This window comes from Halichoerus grypus, chromosome 12, assembly GCF_964656455.1.
Source record: "Halichoerus grypus chromosome 12, mHalGry1.hap1.1, whole genome shotgun sequence".
Taxonomy (NCBI): Eukaryota; Metazoa; Chordata; class Mammalia; order Carnivora; family Phocidae; genus Halichoerus; species Halichoerus grypus.
The window spans coordinates 89,216,006-89,242,373 of NC_135723.1; the positions used below are offsets into that span (position 1 = coordinate 89,216,006).

General features: G+C 40.9%; 2 protein-coding genes across 5 annotated transcripts in view; both read left to right on the forward strand.

The window, feature by feature from the left end:
• NUP205 (nucleoporin 205) overlaps positions 1–3,928 on the forward strand; it is an 82,839-nt gene extending 78,911 nt beyond the window's left edge. For both annotated transcript variants that reach the window (XM_036100628.2, XM_036100637.2), the window contains exon 43: positions 1,257–3,928. In XM_036100628.2, the coding sequence (XP_035956521.2) occupies positions 1,257–1,409 (153 nt within the window). In that variant the 3' untranslated portion in view covers positions 1,410–3,928. The remainder of the gene's footprint in view (positions 1–1,256) is intronic.
• A 3,209-nt stretch (positions 3,929–7,137) lies between these two features.
• On the forward strand, positions 7,138–21,094 carry STMP1 (short transmembrane mitochondrial protein 1). Of its 3 annotated transcripts, none has more exons than XM_036100749.2 (3): positions 7,138–7,267; positions 19,223–19,276; positions 20,222–21,094. In XM_036100749.2, the coding sequence occupies exons 1-3, from the start codon at positions 7,253–7,255 to the stop codon at positions 20,294–20,296; spliced, it is 144 nt and encodes a 47-aa protein (XP_035956642.1). In that variant the 5' UTR covers positions 7,138–7,252; the 3' UTR covers positions 20,297–21,094. The 3 variants fall into 3 exon arrangements, with proteins under 3 accessions (XP_035956642.1, XP_035956632.1, XP_035956623.2); XM_036100739.2 differs by having other exon boundaries at positions 7,149–7,297; XM_036100730.2 differs by lacking the exon at positions 7,138–7,267 and adding an exon at positions 7,710–7,844.
• Positions 21,095–26,368: the final 5,274 nt, after the last annotated feature.

The following is a 26,368-nucleotide window of genomic DNA, read 5'->3' on the forward strand; positions in this document are numbered from 1 at the left end:
CGCTTAACCGACTGAGCCACCCAGGCGCCCCAGCACTTAATTTTTTAGAAAATAATTTAATGGAGAGATTGTGAGCAGCCATTAAAAATTCCATTGCAGGAGACTATGATATGATACAGTATTACGTATTAAGAACCTCTTGACCAGTAATACTGGAATGGAAGAAGAGCATTCCAAAAACAACTAACGTAAAAACCTCACATGAACCTAATAGGAGTCTTGGGAACAAAGCAGTTAGCAGGGTACGTGATGTTAGATAAATGGAATTACAACTAGATCTGCTGCTAGGCATCTGAGTGTCCCTAGCCCTGGTCTGATAGAGCCCCGCTCTTCCCTAACCCTCTTGGTCACTGCCTTTCTTGATGCGGAAGGTTGGGCTTTATCCAGGAAGGAGCATCCTCCAGACCATACTTAACCAGACGTCATACATAGCGTGCTCTCATCCCAGCCCTGACTGCATCTGCCCTTTAAGTGACTTCATAATAGTAATTCATGTTTTGGCTAGGCTTGTTTAGGGAAGCCAGTATTTAGTGAGGCCATGGGCAGAATTAGCCAAAGAATAGTTCTTCCAGAAGATGTTTGATAAATATGTGTTGAATTAATGACTATTTCTGTTTCATTAGACTGCTCTGTTATAGTTAGAAGAAATGCAGGATTAATAAATAATCTTCTCACTCTGTGCTTTGATTTTACTGCAAAACTGAAGGCAGGTAGAGTCATCTAATTTTATACTTAATTTTAGTGTTTCAGTATAATACCAATAGAATCCATCCAAAACTACATATGAATTCTAAATTACATGAATTCTAAAATGTGTACCAGGTTCCTTTCCTCTGCTTATATATTTTGAAAATAAATGCATGCAAATGTTTTTTTTTTTTTTAATTGAAAAATCAAATAAAAGTAAAAGCTTCTTCCCAACTTACCCTTTGTTTCTTTTCCCCAGTGGCACCCACTCCTAACAGCTTCTTGTATTGCCCTTCGGGAAATGTTTTTGTGTATATGCCCATATATCAACAGCAGCATCGTAGTTGTTGCTATTTAAGATTTTACACTTTTATACGGACAGGAAAGAGGGAAAAACAATTCTGTACCGATAAATTCTAGCATGGAAATGTGAATGTTTAGTTACTTTGCTACATGAGAAAGGACCACATTACAAAAATTCAAAGGTATTTTAAATTGGAAGACATAGAATAAAAAAAACATTTGAGACTGTAATTTTAATAATGACATGTCATCTTTGTTACCTCTAGCTTCAGGCTGACGCCATCAGCGCTTTTGGAGAATCACTACAGAAGAAACTTCTGGACATTGAAGGATTATACTCAAAAGTCCGATCTCGCTATAGTTTCATACAAGCTCTTGTCAGACGTATCCGAGGACTGCTGAGAATATCCAGGAACTGAGAGCCTGTGCTTATGCTCTTCTAGGGAAGAGATGAATTGGGGAGAACTGTCCCCTTTTTATAGATTAGTTTGTTTCTAAATTATGACCAAAAAATATTTTGCTATTTCTTTCTTTATATATGGACATTTTTTCTGTAAATTTCTTTGCCTGGTTCCAACCTCCTAGTAAAAAAAAATAAATACTTTTTAAAAAAAGAAACAAAACAAACGTATGGTCAGTCTTTTGAAATTTTACCTAGAAAATGATCAACATTAATGGGAATCCAACAAATAAAATTCCCACAGTGGTGGTTTTCCCCTAGGGATATAATTCTGAATGTTACATTGAAGGCATAGTCTGAAAATTCTAATGTTTTATCCCTTTGTTGTCTACATTACTCTTCTGTGATATTCAGGGTTACTCCATGGGGTAGAGCGGACAACAAACTATAGCTATGCTCTTTAACAGAATAGTGTGCTCAGTACTGTGAATGTATTACAGAAAAGTCCCAAGAAATGAAGCCATCTCTTCCCTAAAATTGTTTTTTTTTTTCTGCATATAAATGATAGTATAATAATTTGCATTTGTTCCTTAGAAATGATTGTGAAATTTCCCAAACTAATCACCTGTAATTAATATGATGGCTACGACTAGGGCAAAAGAACGTATACAATCACCACTCTACTTCTTGCCCAGTTGTACTTACGTTCAAGTGACTACATCATCTCAAAGTCCATTTTTCCCTTTCCAGCCACCAATTATTTCAGCCTAATATATAGGAGAGACTGCAGAAAGAGAGTCTTGACTCATGCAGTAGCAGAAAAGTTATACTTAGTTATACAGTGCTGCTCTTTAAAAAATTTTTATATCATTTCCATGGCTTTTTAGCATCTTTTTTAAAAGTGCTTTGTCATTGTTATATTTTGAAGTTAATTTACTGCCCACCACTTAGAAACATTAGTCTTTAGCTGAAAAGCATCCTGCTAATAAATAGAAGTCTCAGGGGAGTGTGAATGTGTGAATAAGTGGGTACACCATGGAGTAGCGACTGCAGCTCTCCCCCACCCCCACCCACTACAGTCAGGCCTCTGGTGACATCAGAACACAGGCAGGAGCCCAGGAAGAATCAGAAAGGAGCCTGGGGCACAGAATCAAAGCATTTTGTAGACCTTGGGAGTGTGAAGCTAAATTGACAATGAAGATTTTTAGATTTACTAAACTTTGTTTTCCTGTTTTCCCATCATTTCTTCCAAAACTCCAGCAGACTGGATCGGAAGTTGGACACTGGAGAACGTGTGGGGAGGGAAGGCAGGAAGGATTGCAGCTGCAGGCGTGCTGCTTAGAAGGCTGACCAGGAATGCGATTTGTATAATAAAGTCGGAGGGAGACGCTAACAGGCTTGGGGGCTGCAGAGGACGCACTGCCTGACTCAGCATGGTTACCTGGGGTGTGGAGAGGGGCTGTTGTGCTCTGCAGCAAGGCAAAGGGGATCAAACACTCTAGAACTTTCATTTTAAAAAGGTTTAGCGTTTAAAGGGAAGGTTCGTCTAGTCCTAAAAACTGCTAAATAAGCGTAGGATCTTAAAGCATTGTTTTTACTGAGTTAATCTGTTTGGTGGGATTAGAAAAAAAGAGGTGAGTACCTTCTTTATTACTGTAGTCTTCGTAAAGTAGTGTTGCATGAGTATATAAGTCTGAACTTTATCTGAGCTATAAAAGCTGTTCATACACAATTGAATCTTTTCTAAATATTTGTCTGTTTTCCCAAGTTAATTTGAAAAATGTTAACTCTTCACAAGAGTTGAAAGTACAGTGAACCTATATACTCTAACCTAGCTTCACCAACTGTTAACATTTTGCACATTTGCTTCATCTTTTTTTCCCTTAACTGTCTGAAAGTAGGTTGTAGACATCGTGACACTTTATCCATAATATTTCAGCAGGTATTTCCCTCCAAATCATAATACCATTATTGCACTTAAGACATTTGCTAATAAAATGCAATAAATAATTTTCTAATATTCAGTCTGTATTCAAATTTCAATTGCCCCCCAAAATGTACTTCTAGAACTTTTATGTTTTTACCCAGAATTAAACCAAGAATCCACATTACATTTAGTTCTGTCATGTTCCCTTCATTCAGAAGCGGTTCCCCTCCCTTTTCAGGGGAGGTGTTTAACCTGACACTTTTAAGCTATTTTGTAAAAGGTCCCACAGTTTTTGTTTTTTAATTCAGGTTAAACATTTTTGGCAAGAATACTACAATTCTATGGGTGATATGCCTTCAGCATATCGTATCAGGAGGTACATATCAGTTTGTCCCATTATTTTAAGCTTGCTCAATTAAGGTAGTGCTTGACACACCTCTCCATTGCAATGAATAATCTATAGGTTGATATGTCAAGACTGTGAATTTATGTTTCCAAAAACCTTTTCAGCCATTGCTTTTTATCATGTATTCAAATTTGAACAATTTGTGTATGGCTTCAATCATACAAATAATATAATCAATATAATAAACGTGCAGATACCCACTCTATCCTCATGTCATATACTTAATTTGATCAAATCTTTTAAATTAACCATCTTTGCTCCAGAATTATTTTTTTAAGGAAATCTATGGTAGATACATTTGGGGCTCCTGTGAACTCCTGATCCCATTCCCCTACTTCCCTCCCAGATACAAGCTTTGTCATTCATTGTTGAATTTGCCATTCATGTTTTGTGCTTCCACTACATATGTGTGTGTACATAAGCATTAAAAAGGATTGTTTTACAGGGTTTTTTTTTTTTTTAAGTTTTTAATTCCAGTTAACAGAGCATGTTACATCACTTGGTGCTCATCACAAGTGCACTCCTTAATCCCCATCACCCATTTAACCTATCCCTAGTTTTACAGGTTGTTAGTCTTTATATGTGTGTTGTCATACTATGGAACAATTTGCAGTTTGCTTTTTTTTGGTTCAACATTGTGTTTTTAATAATTCCTCATACTCATTTATTATAAATATTGAATGGTAGTTACTGCATTTTACAAATACCCTAATTTATGCATTCTATTGTTGGTGGACCGGCATACATTTAAATTCCCAGTATTTTGCTATTACAAACAGTGCTGCAATGATTATCACACATGTCTCGTTGGATGAGACATAGGACGTGTAAGAAGGCCTCTCTGGATTATGTAACTAGAAGTGGAAATCCTGAAATGGAGATTAAGAATTTTAAATTTCACTAGACATTGCAGTATTTTTCTCAGTGGTTCCTCCAATTTACTCCAATTATCTTTTTATTGTCCCCATAGGTTTGCCTTTTCCAGAATGTCATGGACTTGGAATCATACAGTACGTAGGCTTTACAGATTAGCTTCTTTCACTTAGTAATATGCATTTAAGCTTCCTCCAGTTCTTTTCATGGCTTGATAACTTTTTTTTTTTTTCAAAGCACTGATTTCTAGTCCATTGTCTGGATGTACCACAGTTTTTTAATCCGCTTACCTACTGAAGGGCATCTTGGTTGTTTCCAGAGATTGAAGTTCAGATTTCTTGGGGTTTAGACCAGCTAGAAAGGGAGTGAAGCCAGAGGGGAGCTCACAGCTTGTAAGAATATGGAACAGCTGAGACTGGAGATCTGGCTAAGATCGAAGAATTGGTAAAATAGGAAATAAGATTTGTGACTATAATAATTCAAAGGTGGAGCAGGTCCAGTAGATAATAAAGTATGGGTTATGAACATGGCGGTAGATTGCTGAAGTGGTGTGAGGATGAAGGTCACTGGAGGTGAGTCTGGAAAATACAAGTATATGTGGCCTTGGAAGTCACCCATGATCATGATAGCTTGGCAAGGCGGAAAGGAAGGCTGTTAGATGCTAAAGCCTTTGGTGAATGAGGGGACCACCTGGGAAGTCAGTAGATGAAGGGATCATGAAGGGATAAAGGGAAGGCATGAATCTTGAAGTGTTTCCATCAGAGGACATTTAAGTAATAATCTCAAAGTAGCAAAAAGAATTCTGCCCTTTTTCCCCCTCTCCTTGTGGTTATTTGGGGGTATAAGAGAAAGAACCTTTGAAAAGACCTTAGAGGAAAAGGCTTCCTTTCAGGATTTATCTGTGAGAAGGGGATAAGGTTTTATGCAAGGATCTTCAATAAATCCTGTGTTCAGAGCCTGTGCCAAGCACTTGATGGGCACTGAGGATGGAGTCATGGACGGAATGAAATCCTCATCTTCATGGAGCTCACAGTATGGTGTCTTGCAGCTCAAAAGGTTTCAGAGGCCACTGGTAGCATCACTTGGGAGCTAGGTAGAAATGCACAATGTCTGGCCCAACTCAGATGTACTGAATCAGAATCTGCAGTTTAACAAGATTTCCAGGTGATTTGAATGCACATTAGAATTTATGGAGCACTGGTCAAGATTTGCCTGAGTCTTGTTTTAATCTAGGTATGTTGGAAAGTGAAGTGTGTTATAGCCATCTACCAGCATCTCTCTCTTGGCGGTCACTTTAGTTCAAAGAGATCCCACTCCTCTGGTTATAATTGATGAGAGAGCACCCAACACTAACTTGACCAACAGCATTCCTTTCCCAGGTATTTGAAAATGGTAGGGAAAGAGTGATCCAGTTTTTCTATCGTTGGATCATTTAATGAGTAAACTCCAGTAACAATGGTCATATTCTGGAAGGCAGAAAAAAACAAAAGTCAAAATGAGCGGACAATGAAGCAGATGTATGGAGAAAAGCAGAAATGGAGAGAAAATGCTGCTTAATTCTGGACACCTTTCCCATTCCCCATCGTTGTCCACCTTATCTCCATAACACACTCCCATACGGTTTAAGCTATTATGATTTGGTTTTTATGGTTTGGAACTAGAGTTCTACTTAATATAACAGATAATGGGTGAATTCAGAAGGCTGAGAGCAAAGTGGTCTTGCTTTGGAAGCGTGTGTTAATGGAGGTTGTTCAAGGTTTTGAAGACCAGGAGCAGGAGGTGGCCCATAGTATGATTGGGTAGCTCTGTGTGGAGACAGGATGAGGAGAGGTCTTCTAGAGCTCACTGTCCACCCCAGACACATGACAAGCATTTATTGATCCCTCACGTTGTCTCATTTGATTCACATAACAGTTCAACGGGGAGCTGGAATTAGCCCCATTTACAGAGAAGGAAAGCAAACTTGAGAGAGGTTAAGTAGCCAGGAAGTGAAGGCAGTCATGAATTGCACGCGGCTGTGCCAGACTCCAAAGGCCTCTAGCTTAACCAGTTAAGTACCTAGCCTCTATCAAAAGTGCTCATTGCAGGTTACATAGCACACCTGTGGCACTTTTGAAACGTACAGCATCTCCCTCCCCTCACCTCCCACAGATTCTGCGTGGGGTCTGCGTAGATTATGTTGCAAAAGCGCCACGGATGATTCTGCTTTGCACCTAGGTACGGGATCCGCTGCCTCCTGCAGACCTTCTAGGTGAGGGAGTCCTAAGTCTGGCTCTGCATCAGAATCGTTGGGGCGCTGGTAGTAATCTAGATCCCCGGCCCGACCCAGGTTTACAGAAGCGGGATTTGGAGACTGGCGTCCTGGATTCTGAATGATCAAATCTGTCCAGCCAGACCTGCCTGGGACTTGAGGCTGCCCTGGGCGCGGGCCTTCTCCCCAGTCCAGGCGGTAATTCCGGGGCGCTCCGCCAGTGGGCGGCAGAGCGCCGCGAGCGGCTCGGGGCGAGGCGAGGCGAGGCGGGAGGCGCGGGCGGGGCCGGGCGTGACCCGGAAGCCCACGGCGGGTTCCGCCCCGCGCTCGGGGAGAGGCAGGCTCGGACCGGCCCACCGAGCTGTCGCCGCCCTCCGCGCCCTCCTCGCCCTCCTCGCCGACGCCATGCTCCAGTTCCTGGTGAGGGGAGCTGCCCAGGAGGGGCCAGGGGTGGGTCCGAGGCCTGTCCAGCCGGCCTAGGGCCGGGTTTCGGGGGGTCTGGGCGTGTGTGCGGGTCCCCGCGGCGCCCGCTCGCCGCCTGTCGGGGTGGGCTGCGGGGTTTGGTGTCTGCCGGGCCCAAGCCCCGTGGCCAGTACTTGTGCAGTCGTCCGAGTCCCTCAGACCTGGAGGTGTCAGCGGGCATTTTCACAGCCACTTCTGTGCCGTCCCGGCGGGCACTGGGTGATCCTCGTGCTAAGGCTGTTGGGGCCCCTAATGGCTTGTAGGCTCCCCTCTTCTGCCCCCACGCCCCACCCCGGCCCTGCTGGTGGGTTTTCTGGGAACGTGGGAGGGCCGGGAGGGCCAGCAGCGAGCTCTAAGTTAGTGAGCCGCCTCGCGAGGCGCGGACGCACAGGGCAGAGTTGGAGGCTTCGGGGAGCCCTCGTCAGGCCTTTCATAGCTTCCAGCCTTGAGGATGGCTGGTTGCTGGCATGAGTCAGACCCCGGTGTGCACGGAACTCCTCCAGAGGGCTCATTCTAGGGGGAAATGAGTGTTACTGTGAGTAAATAAATTCTATCCCATGGCTCTTTATTTCGGTTAAAAACTGGCTTTCTGGCACAGCCGAGTGTATTTCAAAGGTTGCCTGGTGAAGGTTCCCGGAGGCCTCGCCAGACATTTCCAAGTCCGAGTCTGTCTTTCTTCCAAGTGCTTGTGCCTTCCGAACTTCATTCTGATTAAGAGGCAGGTGAACGTTCCAGTTATCTTCCAGGTGGCCAAATGGAGTGCTCTGGGGAGGAGATGCCCTCCGGAAGGTTACCTGCTTTATCCAAGAGAATTTTTTAAAGTGTCCCCTTTGTCTTTTTTGAGGTGGTAATTGATTTTTTAAATCCTTAGGAGGAAAGAGGTGTCCTTGACATAAATTGCCCAACAAAGACAGGGCTGTTCCTTTGCCTCTGGAAGTTTCTCCAGTGTCCTAACTAGGAGTCAGTAGAAATAATTACTGCCTTTTAGTTGTAGGAAACACTCAGGTTAAAAACAGTATCAGCCCGTGGGCGCCTGGGTGGCTCAGTCTAAGCGTCTGCCTTCAGTTCAGGTCATGATCCCAGGGTCCTGGGATCGAGCCCCACATCGGGCTCCCTGCTCAGAGGGAAGCCTGCTTCTCCCTCTCCTACTCCGCCTGCTTGTGTTCCCTCTCTCGCTGTGTCAAATAAATAAATAAAACAAAAACAACAAAACATCAGCCCCAAAGTGTAAGATGATAGCATTGAGCCTAATACAGCTGTAGCTCATGGACAGACTGAGAGGACGTTGATTAATTTTTTCTTTTTTTTTTAAGATCTAAGGTTGCTTTTTTTTTTTTTTAAGATTTAAGGTTGCTTATCTATTGCTTTCATTGTTCATTCCTCTGTGGATTAAAATATTTGCCCATCATCCCGGTCTCAGAAACTTGTTCCTGTGGTCCTGCTGCCCTTTGCTTTTACTGCAGAGGCTTCCTTAAGGTTTCGCTACAGTTGTTTTAAGGAAACTTTGGAAGCTTTTGAGGGGAAGCCTGACAGGATGGGAGCTCTGTGCACACTGCCTGTCAGACCGTTACTGGCACCAGCTATTGCTCTTGGTACCCTTAAGCACGACCTCCTTAATCCCTCCTCCCTTGGCTTTTGGATCGTTTGTGTCTGTATTTTCTGACATTCTTTAACATAACACACATGGATTTATCTTTACAGAAGAACCCGTGAGGGTGACTGGCTCGGGTGCTGGCCCCTCCAAGGGCTGAGGGGATCAGTATCTTGGTGCAGCAGCTGGGAAGGGGCCCTATCTAATCGCGCCTGTTAGTGCTGGCTGCTTTTCCCTTCTTTTGGTTACTAGGTTTTTCTCAGGGCATAGTCCTTGACACTCTGCTCTTTTCTTCAAACCCACCCTCAGGGACCGTGTTCCTTGCCATGCTGTCACCTTTCTCCTCTGCTGCTGCTTCCAGGACTACCTTGCGTCCCTTTTTCTGAGTTCCAGTTGGCTGTCCTCTCTTGTCCACTGAACATCTCTCGTCCCCTCTATCTCAGATCCAACACGTCTGGACCCATTACCTCTTCTGTTCCCCACCCTGCAACGCACGCCTCACACCTAACTTCTTTCTCTGTTCTCCAGTCCTGGCTGTCCCAAATTTGAAATACATAATCCTTGATTTATTTCTCTCCTTCATTCTCCATATCATTTAGCTGCTATGCCTAGCACATATATTTCCCTGCGTGCTCTTGGGCAAGTTACTTATCTGCTCTGTGCCTCAGTTTCCCCAACATAAACTGGGCAATAATAGTACCTGCTTAAAAGGCTGCTTATAAGGCTATGAAATTAATTCATGAAAAAGAGAACGCTACCTTGCACACAGCACTCTAAATGTTAGCTCTTGTTTTAAGCCATGGGGTCTTCATTACTCACCTTATGAAAGTTCCATCTTTATGTTCCTACTGCCAGGTTTGTAGAGTAGGTGTCTTTTACTCCACCGTTGCACTAGCTACACCAGCTTAGCTGGTACAGGAATGTGGGTTTTGAATTGGAAGAGTTGTTTTAGGTTCTGGAGTTCAGCTAACATGCTGACACGTCAGTTTCCACTACTAAGGGGGCCTCCGGTTTATGTTTCATCACCTCCCATTAAAATAGGCTCTCTACTTTCTCAGATGATCTATATCATTTTTGGTCAGTGTCTCCCTAACTAGTTCTTGGTGTTAAAGAGCAGTTCTTTTTTTTTTTTTTTTTAAGATTTTATTTATTTATTTGACAGAGAGACACACAGTGAGAGAGGGAACACAAGCAGGAGGAGTGGGAGAGGGAGAAGCAGGCTTCCCGCTGAGCAGGGAGCCCGATACGGGGGCTCGATCCCAGGACCCCGGGATCATGACCTGAGCTGAAGGCAGACGCTTAACGACTGAGCCACCCAGGCCACCCCTAAAGAGCAGTTCTAATCCACGTGACAATCCTTTACATATTTGAAGAGCATTATCTTGGTACCTCTCTCTATCTCCCTGACCCCCTCTAGTCTTTTTAGACGAAACATCTCTGATTCTTCCGTCCATTCCGTCCATTCTTTATGGTTTCAGGTTCATGCTGGTTAGCCTATTCCCTGAATATTCTAGTTTTTCAGTCTTTTTTTTTGAAACATGGCACTCCTGCTCCAGTCTGATCAGCCATAGAAAAGTAAGGCTGTCTTCTCTAGTTCTAGGTTTCCCTTGACGCCCTTGGTGTTCTGTCCACTCTTGCAGGTGCCAGAGTAACCATCCAGTATTAATTGTCTTATTCACATAATCAGAAACTGTCAATGGTCTTTATGTCCCTGCACATCAGATAGTAACCACTTGCACATCAGATTTTCAAGATTTGCTCATCTGACTCCATTTTCCCTTACTACTGCCTTTCAACATACCTCCTCTGTTTTAGATTGACTGGGCTATCTTACCGATCTGGACCACCTATGGACCTGGACCACCTATGGACCTTTCTGCCTTCAGACCTTCCCATCTGGTTTTCCCTTTGTCCTCCTCTTTTTTTTTTTTTTTTTTTTTTGCCTCCCCAACCATTCTCAACTCCCATCTTTTCCCATAAACTTTTCTTTTCATAAAGAAAGCTCATGGATCACTGTTATCTTTCTCCCTGTTAATTTACATCTTAAATGTCTTTCATCAGTGTTTTACTATCTTCTCAGTAATAGTCTTTCACTTTGTTTTTTGTATTTATATTTCCAGGTGCTCTTTAGTTGTTGTGAGTGGCATCCTTTTTAAAATTACATTTTCAGATTCATTGCTGATGTATAGAAATGCTAAGTTTGGTGTATTGATTTTTGTATCTAGCGGTCTTAGCTATCTTTTAGCTCCCATAATTTGCAGATTCTCTTGGAAGTGAATCACTGACAGGGTGCCTGGCTGGCTCAGTGGGTAGAACATGTGACTCTTGATCTCTGGGTTGTGAGTTTGAGCCCCACATTGGGTATAGAGTTTACTTAAAAAGATTTTTTTTAATTAAAAAAAAAAAATTGGGGCACCTGGCTGGCTCAGTCAGAGGAGTGTGTGGCTCTTGATCTTGGGGTCATGAGTTTGAGTTTCACATGGGGTATAGAGATTAAATAAATAAACTTTAAAAAAAATTTTAAAAAGGAAGTAAATCAATGAATGCAATACTGTGAAGGCAGTCATATCTCCAGTGAAGGCAAAAATGACAGTTTCGTGCTCTTTTCCAATTTTTGTCTCTCTCTGTCTTGTCTCGAGTTAGGACTTCCAATAGGAGAGCAGATATCCTAGTTTTTTCTTCTGCTTTTAGTGGAAATGCTTCTCAGGTTTTAATACGATGTTTGTGTTTCTGATATTTCCTAACATTAAGGAAATTCTCTTTTATTTCTAGTTTAAGAGTTTTTGTTGTGATTGGCTGTTGAATTTTATCATGCTGTTTCCCCATCTGATGATCAAGTGATTTTTCTCCTGTAATATGTTTATAGAGATTACGCTAGATTTCTAACATGACGCACTTGAACTATGTGGCCCATTCAGACCATCATTTGGTGATGAATTGTTCACTGCACCTTCACTTATTTTAGTCTTGTCTTTCTAGAAAAGATCATAAATCCCAGGGGAAGAAGCAACATAGCTTATGCTTAGATTTCCTAAGCACATGGCACTTAGTCAATACTGTGTGATTTATTTATTTAATTAGATATTCCTCCTTTGCCTGATTACTACTCAGATATTCATAAGATACTTGAATATTTGAATCAGCTCCTTTGAGAACAGCCAGACCGGTTCTACCTGATGGACCTCTTTCCCAAGTGTTACAGCGATCTTTTTCATGAATGTCCCTATTTAATTTACTGGCTCAATTGAAGAATTAACAGCCCCCCCCTTCATTATCTAAGGAAAATTACTGCATATAAAACCTAGCTTACATTTTAAAAATGCACATCTCTATGGTGGTAGTAGAAGAGATATAGGTTATATCCTCAGCAGATTTTTGGTTTAATGTATAGAATATGAGTTTTATTATTACTTGAAGCAGATGCTAAACACAGTTGATAATTTCTCCACAACAAGTCTTAAATGTTTAAAGACTAAAGGTGAATTTTTTTCTTGCCTCCTTGGGATGAGCAGTCTTGAGAGAGCTTCTGTAGGTCTCTAGACTTATGTGGAGAAATAAAATTATCAATTTGTCTTTTTATTAATGTTAGATAATGTATACTTCTGGTTTTCTTGTCAGTGTGTAGCTTTTCTCACCTGAGACCATAAAACGTTTTTAGGTATCCTTTTGAATGCTAGCTGTAGCTATATTTGCTAAATAAAATGAGATTATTTTTATTATTTATTTTTAGTGAGATTATTTTTAGATTTCTTAAGCCCTTGTCAGTAAATAGGAGGTGGTTCAGATTCTGTGTCATAATTTGGGTTTGGTTGTGTACTCTTTGAAAATGTAATTTGAGGAGTCCTATTTCAGAATTGTTAGGTATTCAGTTGGGGTTATTGCCAGGAGCCATCCCCGGGTAAAAATTGTAGCTTTATTTGCTAATTGACAGATGTAACTTTTTGATTGGGGAAGAGGTTGAGCAGCCAATGATAAGAGATTGCTATGGAGTTGGCTTTCTTATTTTTAAGACTTAGTGGTTGTGATTAAACAGCTCGTGTGTCCTTACATAAAAAAGAGTTGATTTTCTGTGGTGTTCATACACAGAGCCAACGGTTTATCTCCGTGGTCCTCATTTTTTTTCACTCTAACATTTCCATTCTTTTCAAACATTTGTCCAATCTAGAAACCTTGAAGTTGTCTTTGATTTCCAGTTTTATCACATATAGCTGATATTTTACCAAATCTTAATGATATTTAAAAATGATTTTATTTATTTATTCATGAGAGAGAGACAGAGAGGCAGAGGCAGAGGGAGAAGCAGGCTCCCCGAGGAGCAGGGAGCCGGATGCGGGACTCGATCCCAGGACTCTGGAATCACGACCCGAGCCGAAGGCAGACGCTTAACTGACTGAGCCACCCAGGCGCCCTAAAATATTTTTAAGATATAATTTACATCCTACAACTCATCCATTTACAGTGTAGAATTCTGTGGTTTTTTTATATATGTTCACAGAGTTGGGCAACCATTACCACTATAATTTTATATCCAATATTTCATTGTCCCCAAAAGAAACCCCATATCCATTAGCATTCATTTCTCATTCCCCTCTTCCCCAGACCTGGACAACCACTAATTTATTTTGTGTCTTTATCATTTACCTATGCTGGACATTTCCTTTAAGTGGAGTCGTATAATACGTTGTCTCTTCCGACTGCTTTTCACTCAGAACGGTGTTATCAAGGTTCATCCATGTTATAGCATGAATTAGTACGTAATTAGTAGTAATGAATAACATTACATTGTATGGATATACTACATTTTGTTAATCCATTCACCAGTCTATAGGCATTTGGATTGTTTGCACCTTTTGGCTATTATGGATTATCTTGCTGTGAACATTTGTGTACAAGTTTTTGTGTGGATGTATGTTTCAGTTCGCTTGAGTATATACCCTAAAGTAAAATTGCTGCATCATATGGTAACTCTGCGCTCAACTTTGAGGAATTGCCAGACCATTTTCCAGAGTGGCTGTACGATTTTACATTCCCATCAGAAATGGATGAAGGTTCCACTTTCTCCACTTCCTTTTCAACACTTGTTTATCTTTTTGATTAAAGTCATCCCAGGTGGGTGTGATGTGGCACCTCATTCTGGTTTTGATTTGCATTTCCTTAATGATTAGTGATATTGAGCATCTTTTCATGTGCTATGGGCCATGTATATCTTATTTGGAGAAATGTCTATCAGATCCTTTGCTCAGGAGCACCTGGGTGGCTCAGTGGGTTGAGTGTCTGCTTTTGGCCTGGGTCATGATCTCAGGGTCCTGGGATCGAGCCCCGCATCGGGCTCTCTGCTCAGTGGCGAGTCTGCTTTTCCCTCTCCCTCCCCCTCTCTGATCTCTCTGGCTCTCTCTCTCTCTCTTAAATAAAGAAATAAAATCTTGGGGCACCTGGGTGGCTCAGTCGGTTAAGCATCTGCTTTTGGCTCAGGTCATGATCCCAGGGTCCTGGGATCGAGCCCCGCAAGGGGCTCCCTGCTCGGCAGGGAGTCTGCTTCTCCTTCTCCCTCTGCCTGCCGCTCCCCCCGCTTGTGTTCTCTCTCTCTCTCTCTCTGTCAAATAAATAAAATCTTAAAAAAAAAAAAAAAAAATCTTTTTTTTTTTTTTAAATTTTATTATGTTAGTCACCAAAAAAAAATCTTGAAAAGAAAAATCCTTTACTCCTTTTTAAATTGGGTTGTCTTTTTATTGTTAAGTCATAAGGATTCTTATATTCTGGATACAAGTCCTTTATCAATACATGATTTGCAGATATTTTATTCCATTCCATTGGGTTTTTTTTTTCATTTTCTTGATGGTATTCTTTTTTTTTTTTTTTTAAGATTTTATTTATTTATTTGACAGAGATAGAGCAGGAACACAAGCAGGGGGTAGTGGGAGAGGGAGAAGCAGGCTTCCCGCCAAGCAGGGAGCCCGATGCGGGGCTCGATCCCAGGACCCTGGGATCACGACCTGAGCCGAAGGCAGACGCCTAACAACTGAGCCACCCAGGTGCCCCTTAATGGTATTCTTTGAAAGACAAACATTTTTAATTTTGATGTCCTGTTTAAGAAACTGTGCTTTTTGTGCTATTGATGTCCTGTTTAAGAAACTGTTGCCTAATACAAAGTCATAAGATTTACTACTTTGTGTTCTTACAAGAGTTTTATAGTTCTAGCTTTTACATTTAGGTCTTGATCCATTTTGAGTTAGTTTTTGTTTATGATGTGAGATAAGGGTCCGTATTCTCTTTGGCACGTAGATATCCAGTTGTCCTAGCATCATTTCTTGAAAAGACTATTCTTTCCATTGAATGTATTAGCACCTTTGTTAAAAATCACTTGACCAGGGGCACCTGGGTGGCTCAGTCGGTCTATTGATCCACTCTTGGTTTAGGCTCAGGTCATGATCTCCAGGTGATGCGATCGAGCCCCATGTCCAGCTCTGAGCTTGGTGGAGAGTCTGCTTGGGATTCTCTCTCCTTTTGCCCTTCCCCCTTCTTCCCCTGCTCGCTCTCTCTAAAATAAATAAATCGTTAAAAAATCACTTGACCATAAATGTAAAGGTTGATTCCTGGACTCTACATTCTATTTCATTGGTCATCATTGATTTTTATTTTGTTATTTTTTTAATTTTAATTTTAATTCCAGTATAGTTAACCTACAGTGTTATATTAGTTTCAGGTGTACAATATAGTGATTCAACAATTCTGTGTATTACTCAGTGCTCACCCATTCCCCCACCTACCTCCTCTCTGGTAACCATCAGTTCTCTATAGTTAAGAGCCTGTTTTGCGATCATCATCATTGACTTTTAAGAAGAAAAACAATTCAGTCATGTTTGCTTGCTGTCCCTTCTGCTGCCACACTAATCTGGGCCTTCTCTGATCTGTACTTATTCATTGTTCAGCCTTTTTTGAGTAGAGCTGCTAGGTGAATACTTCCAAAGCAGTGCTTTTATCGTATTGTTGCTGGTAAAGAGTAGCCATTGGCTCCCTACCGAGGTTACATGGGAACTAAACTTTGCCTGCTTTTTGAGGTCCCTGAGCCAGCCCTACCCAGGGCTCCATACTTACTTCTCTCCTTTTCTAAAATCACATCCTCTTCTGGTCAGTCCCATTTCTTTTAGTCAAGTCATCACCTCCTCATTCATACCTTATGCCTTGATTCTCCACATTCAGTTCCCTTCCCAGTTTATATTTTAACACTTTCTCAGCATAATTAGAGGCTTTAATAAGTTGAGGTACAATGATCTCTTTCACATATGGTTTCTTAGAAGAATCACTTCTGTGTCATTCATGTGGCCACTTAATGCATGACCCATTTCTGGTTTTTCCTGCATCTGTTACATTCAGGGTCCTGTACTGGCTGCTGCCTTCAGTTATATAACTATTTTATTTAAATGTAGCTTTTCTTCCTACACATCCTGTATGAACTCTTAAAATGTGTAGGGACCGTTTTAGAATCCCTTCACAGGGCTGAATATGAATTTATTTTTAGTATATAAGGGTCTTGAATCTTTTAATCAAAACCTTTGGGGGCCAGATGTATTTGACTTTTTTTTAAAAAGAGTCTAGAAAGGTTTAAGGTATATATACCTTGTTATTTAACCCAGTAGCACTCTGGGATAGCACTCTTTAATGACCTATATTAAAATATTTACTGTTACACATATTCTCCAGTGGGATGTGGAGCAGGATCCTATGTTTAAAGATTGCTTTTTCTGTAGCAAAAAGTGAGTATTCACACTGAAATGTGATAGACTATAAATAGTATCATATCAGTTCAGGTCAGGTGTGATTTTGCTGCCAGTTGAGTTACAGTGAAACAGTTTGATTAGAGTTTTGGGTTTCAGAATTGTAATAGATTGAGGAGCTTCACTGATTCTAAGTGTATGGTGTAATTGTAGAGCTGGAAAATTCTGTCTCTTATGTATGCTGCCCTGGGCGGGTCTAGACTTGCCTCCTGTGGCTCTTAGCTGTAGCCTCTTCCTCCCACCCATTTGTTCTCTAACCACTTTGCTCATGTCACTCCTCTGTCCCCACATTTCTGGTGTTTTTACCATTTATTATCCCCCATGTGCGTGTGAGAAGCAGCTATATATGATTGCAGAAGGGATGTGATAGTAATTTATTTAGTGTTGAGCTTGGGAAGCAGTCATTTTTCTTTTTTCTGCACTGCCTTCTCTGCACGGAGTACTGTGGGGGAATCAGTGATGTGGAGGGGGCCCCATGGAGGTGGCATACAGCCATCTGGATGGACTCCTGAGGAGGCGTCCAGGTCTTGGCCTGGAAGAAGTTAAGCAATCTTGGCCTGCAGAGAGGTTGCAGACTCATGGAAGGCCTTCTATAATCTGGCTCCAATCTAACTTGTCAGACTAATGAGTCACCATTCCTCAGATTTATATTTTATATTTTTTATTAGATTAAAATGTTCTCTCTGTGTAAACTTGCCTAGTGAGCATCCCATGAATAACATATAAATGCTTTTCTGGCTTCATGCATTTTCCTCAACATTTCACTTAATATGTAACATTCTTTTATGTTGTGTATTTAATTTTACAATATCCCAGTGGTAGACCTGGCGGTGTTCTGAAACTGGAATTGGATAGCACTTGTCTAGAGGCCCATAGTTTTTGTTTTGTTTTGTGTTTTAAAACAACTACCAATTTTTCATGTGCTGGTGAAATTGCCAAAGTGAAGCCAACATTAGATATGCCATATTTATGTTGAGACACACGTGGTAAGAACCAGGAATCCTAGAATGTTGGAGCTGGAAGGAACATTGTTAGTATAATGTTTTATAGATCAGGAAACTCCAATCAGCTACAGCTACACAGCTTGATAGTGAGTAGTAGAACCAGAATTCTATTTTTCTTGAAAATTTTCACCCTGTTATCTGGTGTTAGAGCTAAAATTCTCATTTGACCCCCCCCCCCCACAAGTAAATATAATACTCTTTCTGGATTTGGAAAACTTTTGTCTACCTGGTTTCAACCCACAGGAGTGAAAAAAATCATTTTGCTTCTTGGTGCCAACTTGGTAAAAGTATTATTTCACAGAATGTGCCTAATTAATCAAATGATTAGAAAATGGACTCTGATTAGAGAATGGATAGCTGCTTTTATGCTCCTTAATTAACTAACAACCAATTTAAATTGTGCTTTTGGTGTTTAAAGCACAGGAAGGCAGTATTCTTTTTCCCTATATGTATCTCTGACTTGAAGAGAAGGTTCGACCACACCATGTAGAACTGACGGTGTTAAGTGCCATACTTTTTCTGTTAAACTCTGCTGTGTATTGAATAGGAGCAATGCCGATTAGAGAAAATGATAAACAAAAAAACAAATGCCAGTTTGAATTTATGAAATTAGAAATTAGGCGTCCTGTTGGAGATTCTTAATTATTGGAGGAAAAAAACCCCAGGGAATTATGGATCATCATTAAACTCAAAGTTTAATGAGCTTCGGTTCTTTTGTGGTGAATGGAGTGCTTTAAATTTTCATGAAACAGGTTTTGTTCAGGAAAATAGTCACCCAATGGCATAAGCATTTATAGTTCTCTAAAAATCATGCCTGTCTCTCCTCACTGAGTAAGAGCTGGTTAGGGAATCTTTGTCCCCCACAGGTCTTAAGTGTTCTGCCCATTAGGTTCCACCCATGGCAGAGTGTTAAGCCATATGCTGTCTCAGTTGTATGTCAGAGTTTCCCATGCTCTTCTGTCATGATACATTTTCGGTTTTGAGTATGAATCTAATTTAGGTTCTGTGTTCCTTTGTTGTGAATGACCCTGAAAAAATCACTTCGTTACCCTGGGCCTCAGGTATGAAGAGATTGAATTGTGAAAATCTCTTCATTGTCCAAGATAATAAGTTTAGCTGAGTACTTTTTTTAATGGGATATTTTTAATTTGATGTAGCAAGAAGTAACAATACTTATAACCAAAAAAGAAAGAAAGACAAAAAACAAATTACTTTTAACAACAAAATCATCTCTTTGGCTTAGGTTTCTGGAACTGACAGTTAAGTATTTATGGAGGTTGTGAGGGGACAGGGAGAATCTAGGGTAGATTTGTTTAGTGCTGCCATTTATTTTTACTTTTGTATGCTCTTTAACCTTTTGGGAGAGTATTTCTATGTTTATTTTATAGAAGAAAACTGAATCTCATACTGCCTAGCCCTAGACTGGAAACTGGGGACTTGAACTGTCCTGAGCTCCTTAGACTATTGTCTATATAGTTTGGTTTGGTATCAGATGGCACAGAACTTGGTATCCAGTGTAACTCTTCCTGTTCTATTCTTTCAGCTTGGATTTACTTTTGGCAACGTGGTTGGAATGTATCTGGCTCAGAACTATGACGTAAGTGGCCATATCCATATCCACCCTGATTCCATGTCACAAATTTGTAGTGATCTGTCTTTGTTAAAGTCAGGTACGCCTTCCAGCACAAATGAAATCCATAGACCTGAGGAAAATGTCCTGAATTTTGTAGAAAGATTGTCCATTGTTTGAAAAATACATCTCACAGAAGCATCTGTCCTCCATTATCACAAGAGGGCAAAATCCCATCAATTTAAGATGGTCTTGTGATCTTGAACTATGTTTGTTAGCCCAGAGTAATTAATTACTAAGTTGGAGTCTTCTTACAGTTCTATGGAAAATTATGTGATAAGTGGGAATTTAAAGACTAATTGGTAGCATACTACCCGCTACGTGGTAGTAATGACTGAGAATTTTAGTGATGGATCTTTATAATGCAGCTCAGTTAAGGAGGTCAGAGTTTTGTGAAGTGAGGAGTTATATTAGCCTCATTTTATAGATGGGAAGTTGAAAACCAGGTGACAAAACTGTAAAGAGAGGGAAAGGAAGGAAGGGGTGGGAAGAGGGAAGGAAGGGAAACATGATATTAACTTTTGATCTGTTTGTGGTGAAGCTTTTAACGTGACAAAAGAAATTCTTTATCAACCTTCACTTGACTTACATGGTTTTCTAGGGAGGAGCTTTATTAATTTATATCACCTTTATTGTTTATATGTACAGCTTCTACTTGGCACTGGATTGAGGTGCTAAGTGAGTATATAAAAGGAGAAGTCAGAATCTGGCTTTCAGGGAGGGAGCATACATTACTTTCCAACTTCTGAGATCCTTCTTATGCAGTTAGGAGGCTAAGAAATTCTATTTAGCAGGTCACTTTCAGAGAAAAATAAAGACTTGTACAACAACCCTTTATTGTTGGAGGAAGAGAAGTAAAAGATTATTGATTAGGTTGATGCAAAATTACAATAATCTTTTTTCTCTTTAAAGATACCAAACCTGGCTAAAAAACTAGAAGAAATTAAAAAGGACTTGGATGCCAAGAAGAAACCCCCTAGTCCATGAGGCGGACTGCAGCACTGCCTTCTGGATGTGTGGATTCTGCTGTTCTTGAGGGCCTCCTTACCATCTGAACCAAAAGCTTTTGTTTTAAATTCCAGCCTCAGCAATTTTCCTGTTAGATCCTGCGTTACCTGAGAGCACAGATGGGGCCACAAGTTAAGAACCACCCTTTTCCAGCTTCCTCACCTCGTCCCTTCCTCCTTCCAGCCACTTGAGACGGCCTAAGACTGGAATTATGGTGCTAGATTAGTAAATGTGACCTTTAATTTGTAGTCTCTCCTTTATTCTTGGAATTTCTACTCTTTTCTAAAGAAAAATTGATGAGTTTTGTATAGCCGATCAGACATAAATAATGCTGATTACACAGCTTAGCGATTATAATGGGTGTTTAAACATTTGGTACTAAATTATGTTGTTTTAAAGTCATTAAAATGAAAGCCCAGAAGCCAGTTACTCCGGAATTATCCACTTACTATATACTGTTGTCAGACAGCTCCATAAGTGCTAATTTAATCAGTAAATCAATTTACTACTCATTAACTGAGAAACTATATTCTGAGAACCCTGTCAGGAACTAGGGAGTTAGTTTAAAAATGTAAAATAATGGCCCTTATCCTCCATAGAATTCATAGTCTAGTATTCATGTTTTTCCTTAATCATGTCTTTGATTTGGCTCCTTTCCCTCAAAAGAATCCTACTTATCTTAGGGGATTACAGGTGCATTTGACGTTATATGATGGATAAATGACAAGTTGTAAAGGAAATTTTATGCCTCTTGACATTAAAAATGTATTTACATTATACCTTTATAGCGATTCTCATGAGAAACTTGAGGATTTTTTTTTTTTTTCCTGCAATCAGAAATCACCATTGTATGTTGACCCATAGGTAGGGACATCTCTAAGTCCCTCATTTAGCAGGAAGAAGCTATGATGAAACCTCCACCCAACCGCCAAAGATTTGTCATTGTTTATCTGTCGGGGTGGAACAGAGAGGCCACTTTTAGGCCACAGGCTTGAGCAATAGAAACCTGAGCAAGGCAAAAGGGCCCACAGTGACCATCGAGCTGACGCAAACAGGCTCATTAAGCCATAGGCCCTAACCGACCAATGGGCTACTTAAAACCAGTCACGGTCCCTGAGATTGCCAAAAAGGGAGAATTCCGTAGTCCCTTACTTCTCCCTATAACTGTGGCCCCTCATCACCACCTCTTGGCAGTCTCTCCTTTGCTGTCCTGCCCGTTGCCCCCTTGCAGTGTATTCAGTAAACTTCTGTTACTTTAAGAAAGAAGGAGAGAAAGAGAAAGATCACATTGTAATTTGTCAAATATATAATTAGTCCATTTTTAAAAAATTAAATGTTTATATACATCACTTGTACCCTGGGTGAGGATACAAAAGTGACTCAGAGCAAAGGGCCTCTCGTACTCCTGTCCTTCAGCTCCTAGTTCCTCTTCCTGGAGGCAGGCACTATCAACAGTCTCCTGTATACTCGGAGAAGGATTCTCTGCCTAAACAAATACATGTGTGTGGGGGGGGATTTTACACAAATCATACACTGTATTGAGTTCACCCTTCGCCCCCCTCCCCCCTCTTTTATTCCCCCTTAATGGAGATCATTCCCCCCCTCTTTTATTCCCCCTTAATGGAGATCATTCCATATCAGTATGTAAGGAACAAGAAACCTCTTTCCCTTTTTTGGCTACATGAGATTCTATTGAATGGATATACCATAACGCATTTAATCTGTTACTGATGAACGTTAGGTTTGCTGTCTTTTGCTGTTACAGTGATAACTTTGAACGTAAAGTTACTGTACATATCTGTGCAGGGTATAGCTATAAACTAAACCCTAACAGTGTAATTTGCACTAACTCTAGATAAAGTCCCATTTGATTGTGTGTTTTGTTTTAGGGACTTGTCGGGCAGCTCACTGATAATGCCATTTCTGAAGACATTTTACCAGAATCCATAAACTGAAAGGAGGAATTTAGAGACACCTTTTTCCAGACAGTGATGACATTGGTACTGTGTGATTCTAAAACAAAGGGGTTCTGCTTCTCTTTGGAAACAGGGATCTCTCATTCATGGGTATAGGTTTTATCTCTGGCAGCTTGTCCTGGTGTGTGATACAGATTAGCAGCATATTACGCTTTGGCTTTACCCTAGAAGTGAGATCATGGGCAAGGGGCTTATTTTTTGACACTGTTGTATTCTCTAAGATGTGGATGCAATATCTACCTCACACGGCTCACATGAGAAACAGTTGAGATAATGTGTGTGATGTGTTGCACAGTGCTTTGCAAATTGCCCAATAAATAATAGATATTGGTCCAAACATGCTGCTTTTGGTCAGAATACTTTATTTTTCTGCAGTCATTTTTTTGGAACCAGTTTATGAGCCATGCAAAATTTGTCATTCTGTGGTCACTCTCTTGGTTGCTGATGAAAATCTAGAGTATCTACCTTGATCATACCTCCTGGTTCACAAGATTTGATCTTGAATGACTGAATTGTTAGCAGAATGAACCACAGCCTTAAAGGATAAAGTTTTACCACCTTTGAGGGTATTCAAAATGCTACAAGTTTAGAAAGGGGCTTCCAGAGTGTGAGTCCTTGTCACAGATATGGTAGCATGATTGCTCGTGTGTCGTTTCCAGAGTGGCTTTTTAGGGATAAAGGTAATTTAGGTAGTAGGAGATTAAGTATCTCTATATTATGTCTAATCTCATTTGGATATAGGGCTTCCTCAGGAATGACTGACTCTTCCCTTTGCTAATAGGCTCATTTCTACCAGTGGGAACCATCCAGCAACTCCGTTCTTGCGTTCACCTTCATGTGAACTGCAACACAGTGAGAACAGGCTGCCTCAGTGGTCACTCTTCAGGTACCCTCTTCTAGTTTTAGGTTCTTGCAGCAGCGAAACGGGGCTCAGAGTTCTCAGGTGAGATTATCCTCCCTGAGATAGAGGAGGAGCTGAGAACCATCACAGATTTTAGGGTGTGGTTGAAACTTTGTAATGTGGGTGAGGGTTGCAGTGAGTGTGATCGTGGCACTAAGAGTTGCGTTCCCCGGGTGTTTTGTAGGGACTTTTGCCTCACAAACCATCAGAGGGATGGGAAGAATCACAAGACATACTCTTCTCCTTTTAAAATTGTTTGAAAACTCCTGTTGATGTGATTTAAGAAAACTTTTGGCCATACCTGATCATAAAAGGAAGGTTACCAACTGTACAAAATAAGACTTTAGGATTGATGTTGGGAACTTCATAAACACAATGAACTTGAAAAGTTTATCCTTAAACCATCATCCTCCCAAACAAAGGGAGAGAAAAACCCAAACAACTGTATTTAAAATCATCAAAAGGGGCTATATTTTAGGACTTGAAGTTACCAATTGATGCCTTTAGACATTTCTTTTGATTTGGTGTTTTATGCAATTAAGCAGTGACCTCCTGATTTAAAGGAACAGTTTCATTTTTTCTAACCCATTTATTCAATTTTCATTTGTAGGACTGCAGAGAAAGTTACAATGTGGTTTTTCTAGTTGTCTGTGCATACAGGTTCGTAGAGCATATGTACACATGCATAATGTTTTCATTTCCACTACGCAGTTCACTCCCTAGATACTCTGCCGGTGTTTGTTTTTCTGCTGAGGTCTCTTGCCTTTTTAGTAGTACTTCTGGTATTCTCCCGGAGGGAACACCACACACTGTACTGGAGTCCCATCTTGGACTCTGCGCATAGCATTTCCATTCCTTACTCATGAATGAGTTCTTTTTTCCCTAGTGACTGTTAGGGCCTTGTGGAAGGCAACAGGGTGGTGAAGGGAACATATTTTGAGATCTTGCCCGGTCTTAATAGGGGAGTTTGTGACACTTAGATTTTCATGTTTAGTCTATACCTTTTCTTTTTTTTTTTTTTTTTTAAAGATTTTATTTATTTATTCATGAGAGACAGAGAGAGAGAGGCAGAGGGAGAAGCAGGCTCCCAAGGAGCAGAGAGCCCGATGCGGGACTCGATCCCAGGACCCTGGGATCATGACCTGAGCCGAAGGCAGACGCTTAACCATCTGAGCCACCCAGGCGCCCTAGTCTATACCTTTTCTAAATCTCCATGCATCGTAATTTAGTCAAGTACATTTTTTTTGCAAGGCACTGGGAAATGACAGAACAGTGGGGTTTTATGGAAAGTGAACAGGGTGGGGCATTGCAAAGCCTGAGTCGTGGTCTGCTTGGATCATTGCCCAAATGGCAAAGCCTTATGAAAGGGGCAGTGTGGTTGCATCATTCCTGCATGTACAGCATCGGGACAAGAAAGAGTCACCATGTAAATGGCCGGGCAGTCGTGCTTGGGATTCGTTTAGTGAGGGCAGCCGCAGGATGGCTTACTGTGTACTAGGGTTTTCTCTGGCCTTTGTGTGCCAGTGGTTTGAACATTTTGCTATACTGAGAGTTATTCTAATGTTTAGATGTACTTTTTCTTCTCTTTTTTTTAAAGATTTTATTTGAGACAGAGAGCATGAGCGGGAGGTAGGGCCAGAGGGAGAGGAAGGGCAGACTCCTTACTGAGCAGGGAGCCTGACGCGGGGCTTGATCCCAGGACCCTGGGGTCATGACCTGAGCCGAAGGCAGACACTTAACCGACCGAGCCACCCAGGTGCCCCCAGATGTATTTTTCAAACATGGTCCCTAAGTGTGAAGCCAACTGCATTATTTGGTATTCAACTGAAGAAACAGATTTATTCTGACATTTCTGAGGGAAAACTAGCTATCTTTTATTTACTAAAAGATAGTTCATGAGTCTTTGCCATGTAAATCCTAATATAAAAGATTGTACCATGTACTTCATGGGTGACTTAAAGGAATGTCAAAGGCAATTTTCATAGGCAATTAAGCAAGTTTGATATGTAATTGACTTGAAAATAAGGTGCAACTATACTTAATGTCTTCGTTTCTCAGTCATCTATAAAATGAGCTGGTATAAGATGATCATTACTACTTTCCATCCATATAGTGTTGTGATATTAGAAGATAAAAATCAAATTAGAATATATTTGCAAGAAACCTAAGACTACTAATACTAAGGTGAGCCCTTACTTACTGTCCACCAGTGGAGTGATTTTAGATGACAGGAGTTGTTAGTCATCGCTGACATTTCCTGTCACTGGAAGGAGCAGGCTTGGTTAGCCTGCCCTCTGGCTTTGGGAAGGAAGAGTGCTGCTCTTGGGAAGAGTCGGTGGAGCTGTCGGAAGTAAATGCTCTTTCTAAGCTGAGTGCACTAGCCCTTCGGAGCATCTGGCTGCAGCCGCGGAGGGGAGTTGCACTGCTTCCCTTTAGGACTGAGGAGGTTCTCGAATGCTGAGCAGTGGCCAGGAATTCTGAGTCCGCTTAATTCTAAGTCACCTCTTCTTTCTCTTTTTACTTATCTATACTCCCAGAATCTTATTATTTGCACCTTTGTCTTAATGTGACTAGAGGCTTGGTGGCTAAGTTCTGTAATGGGTCAGACAGTTGACAGTTTGGCAGCCGTGACAATACGAGAACACCCTGACTTTTCTGAACATTTTATAGCAAAATAACTGTCAAGATGCTGACTCGATCAAACCAGCTCTAGTGTACATAACACTAGTATTTTATTTGGGCTCAGTAGGTCTTTATTTTTTTATAAGGAGTCAGATAACGTGGCCTAAGCCAGTTGATAGGGCAGAAGCAGTAATGTCCGTGGTTAAATCTGGTCAGTTGTGCTGTGGTCAGAGCATGCAAGTGTTGGCTGGCACAAAAGAAATTTTAGAACTCACAAATACTTGATAAACTAAGGGAGTGACTTTATTGATAAGTTATTGTGTGGGAAAACTGCCCATGCTATCAATAGTAACTTAAAATCAATTAAAAGAATGGAGTAACTGTGGGGTATTCCTTATCCAATAAGACCGATTTAGCAAGGAACTGGTGGTGGAAGTCAGAACTATGTATTGCCTACAAGCTGGCGGGGGGCTTGGGACCTATATCCAGTCATATAGCAAGGACATCTGTTGTGGGGAAAATGGCGTGGTTTTCAGGAGGAAGCAGGAGGCC

What these genes read in the sequence shown, in the direction of transcription:
- STMP1 (XM_036100739.2), top strand. Translation starts at nt 7,253, where the DNA reads ATGCTCCAGTTCCTGGTGAGGGGAGCTGCCCAGGAGGGGCCAGGG. An exon ending in CTGCCCAGGAGGGGCCAGGG is followed by an intron (nt 7,298 to 19,222) that starts GTGGGTCCGAGG and finishes CTATTCTTTCAG; the next exon opens with CTTGGATTTACTTTTGGCAA. An exon ending in ATCTGGCTCAGAACTATGAC is followed by an intron (nt 19,277 to 20,221) that starts GTAAGTGGCCAT and finishes TTCTCTTTAAAG; the next exon opens with ATACCAAACCTGGCTAAAAA.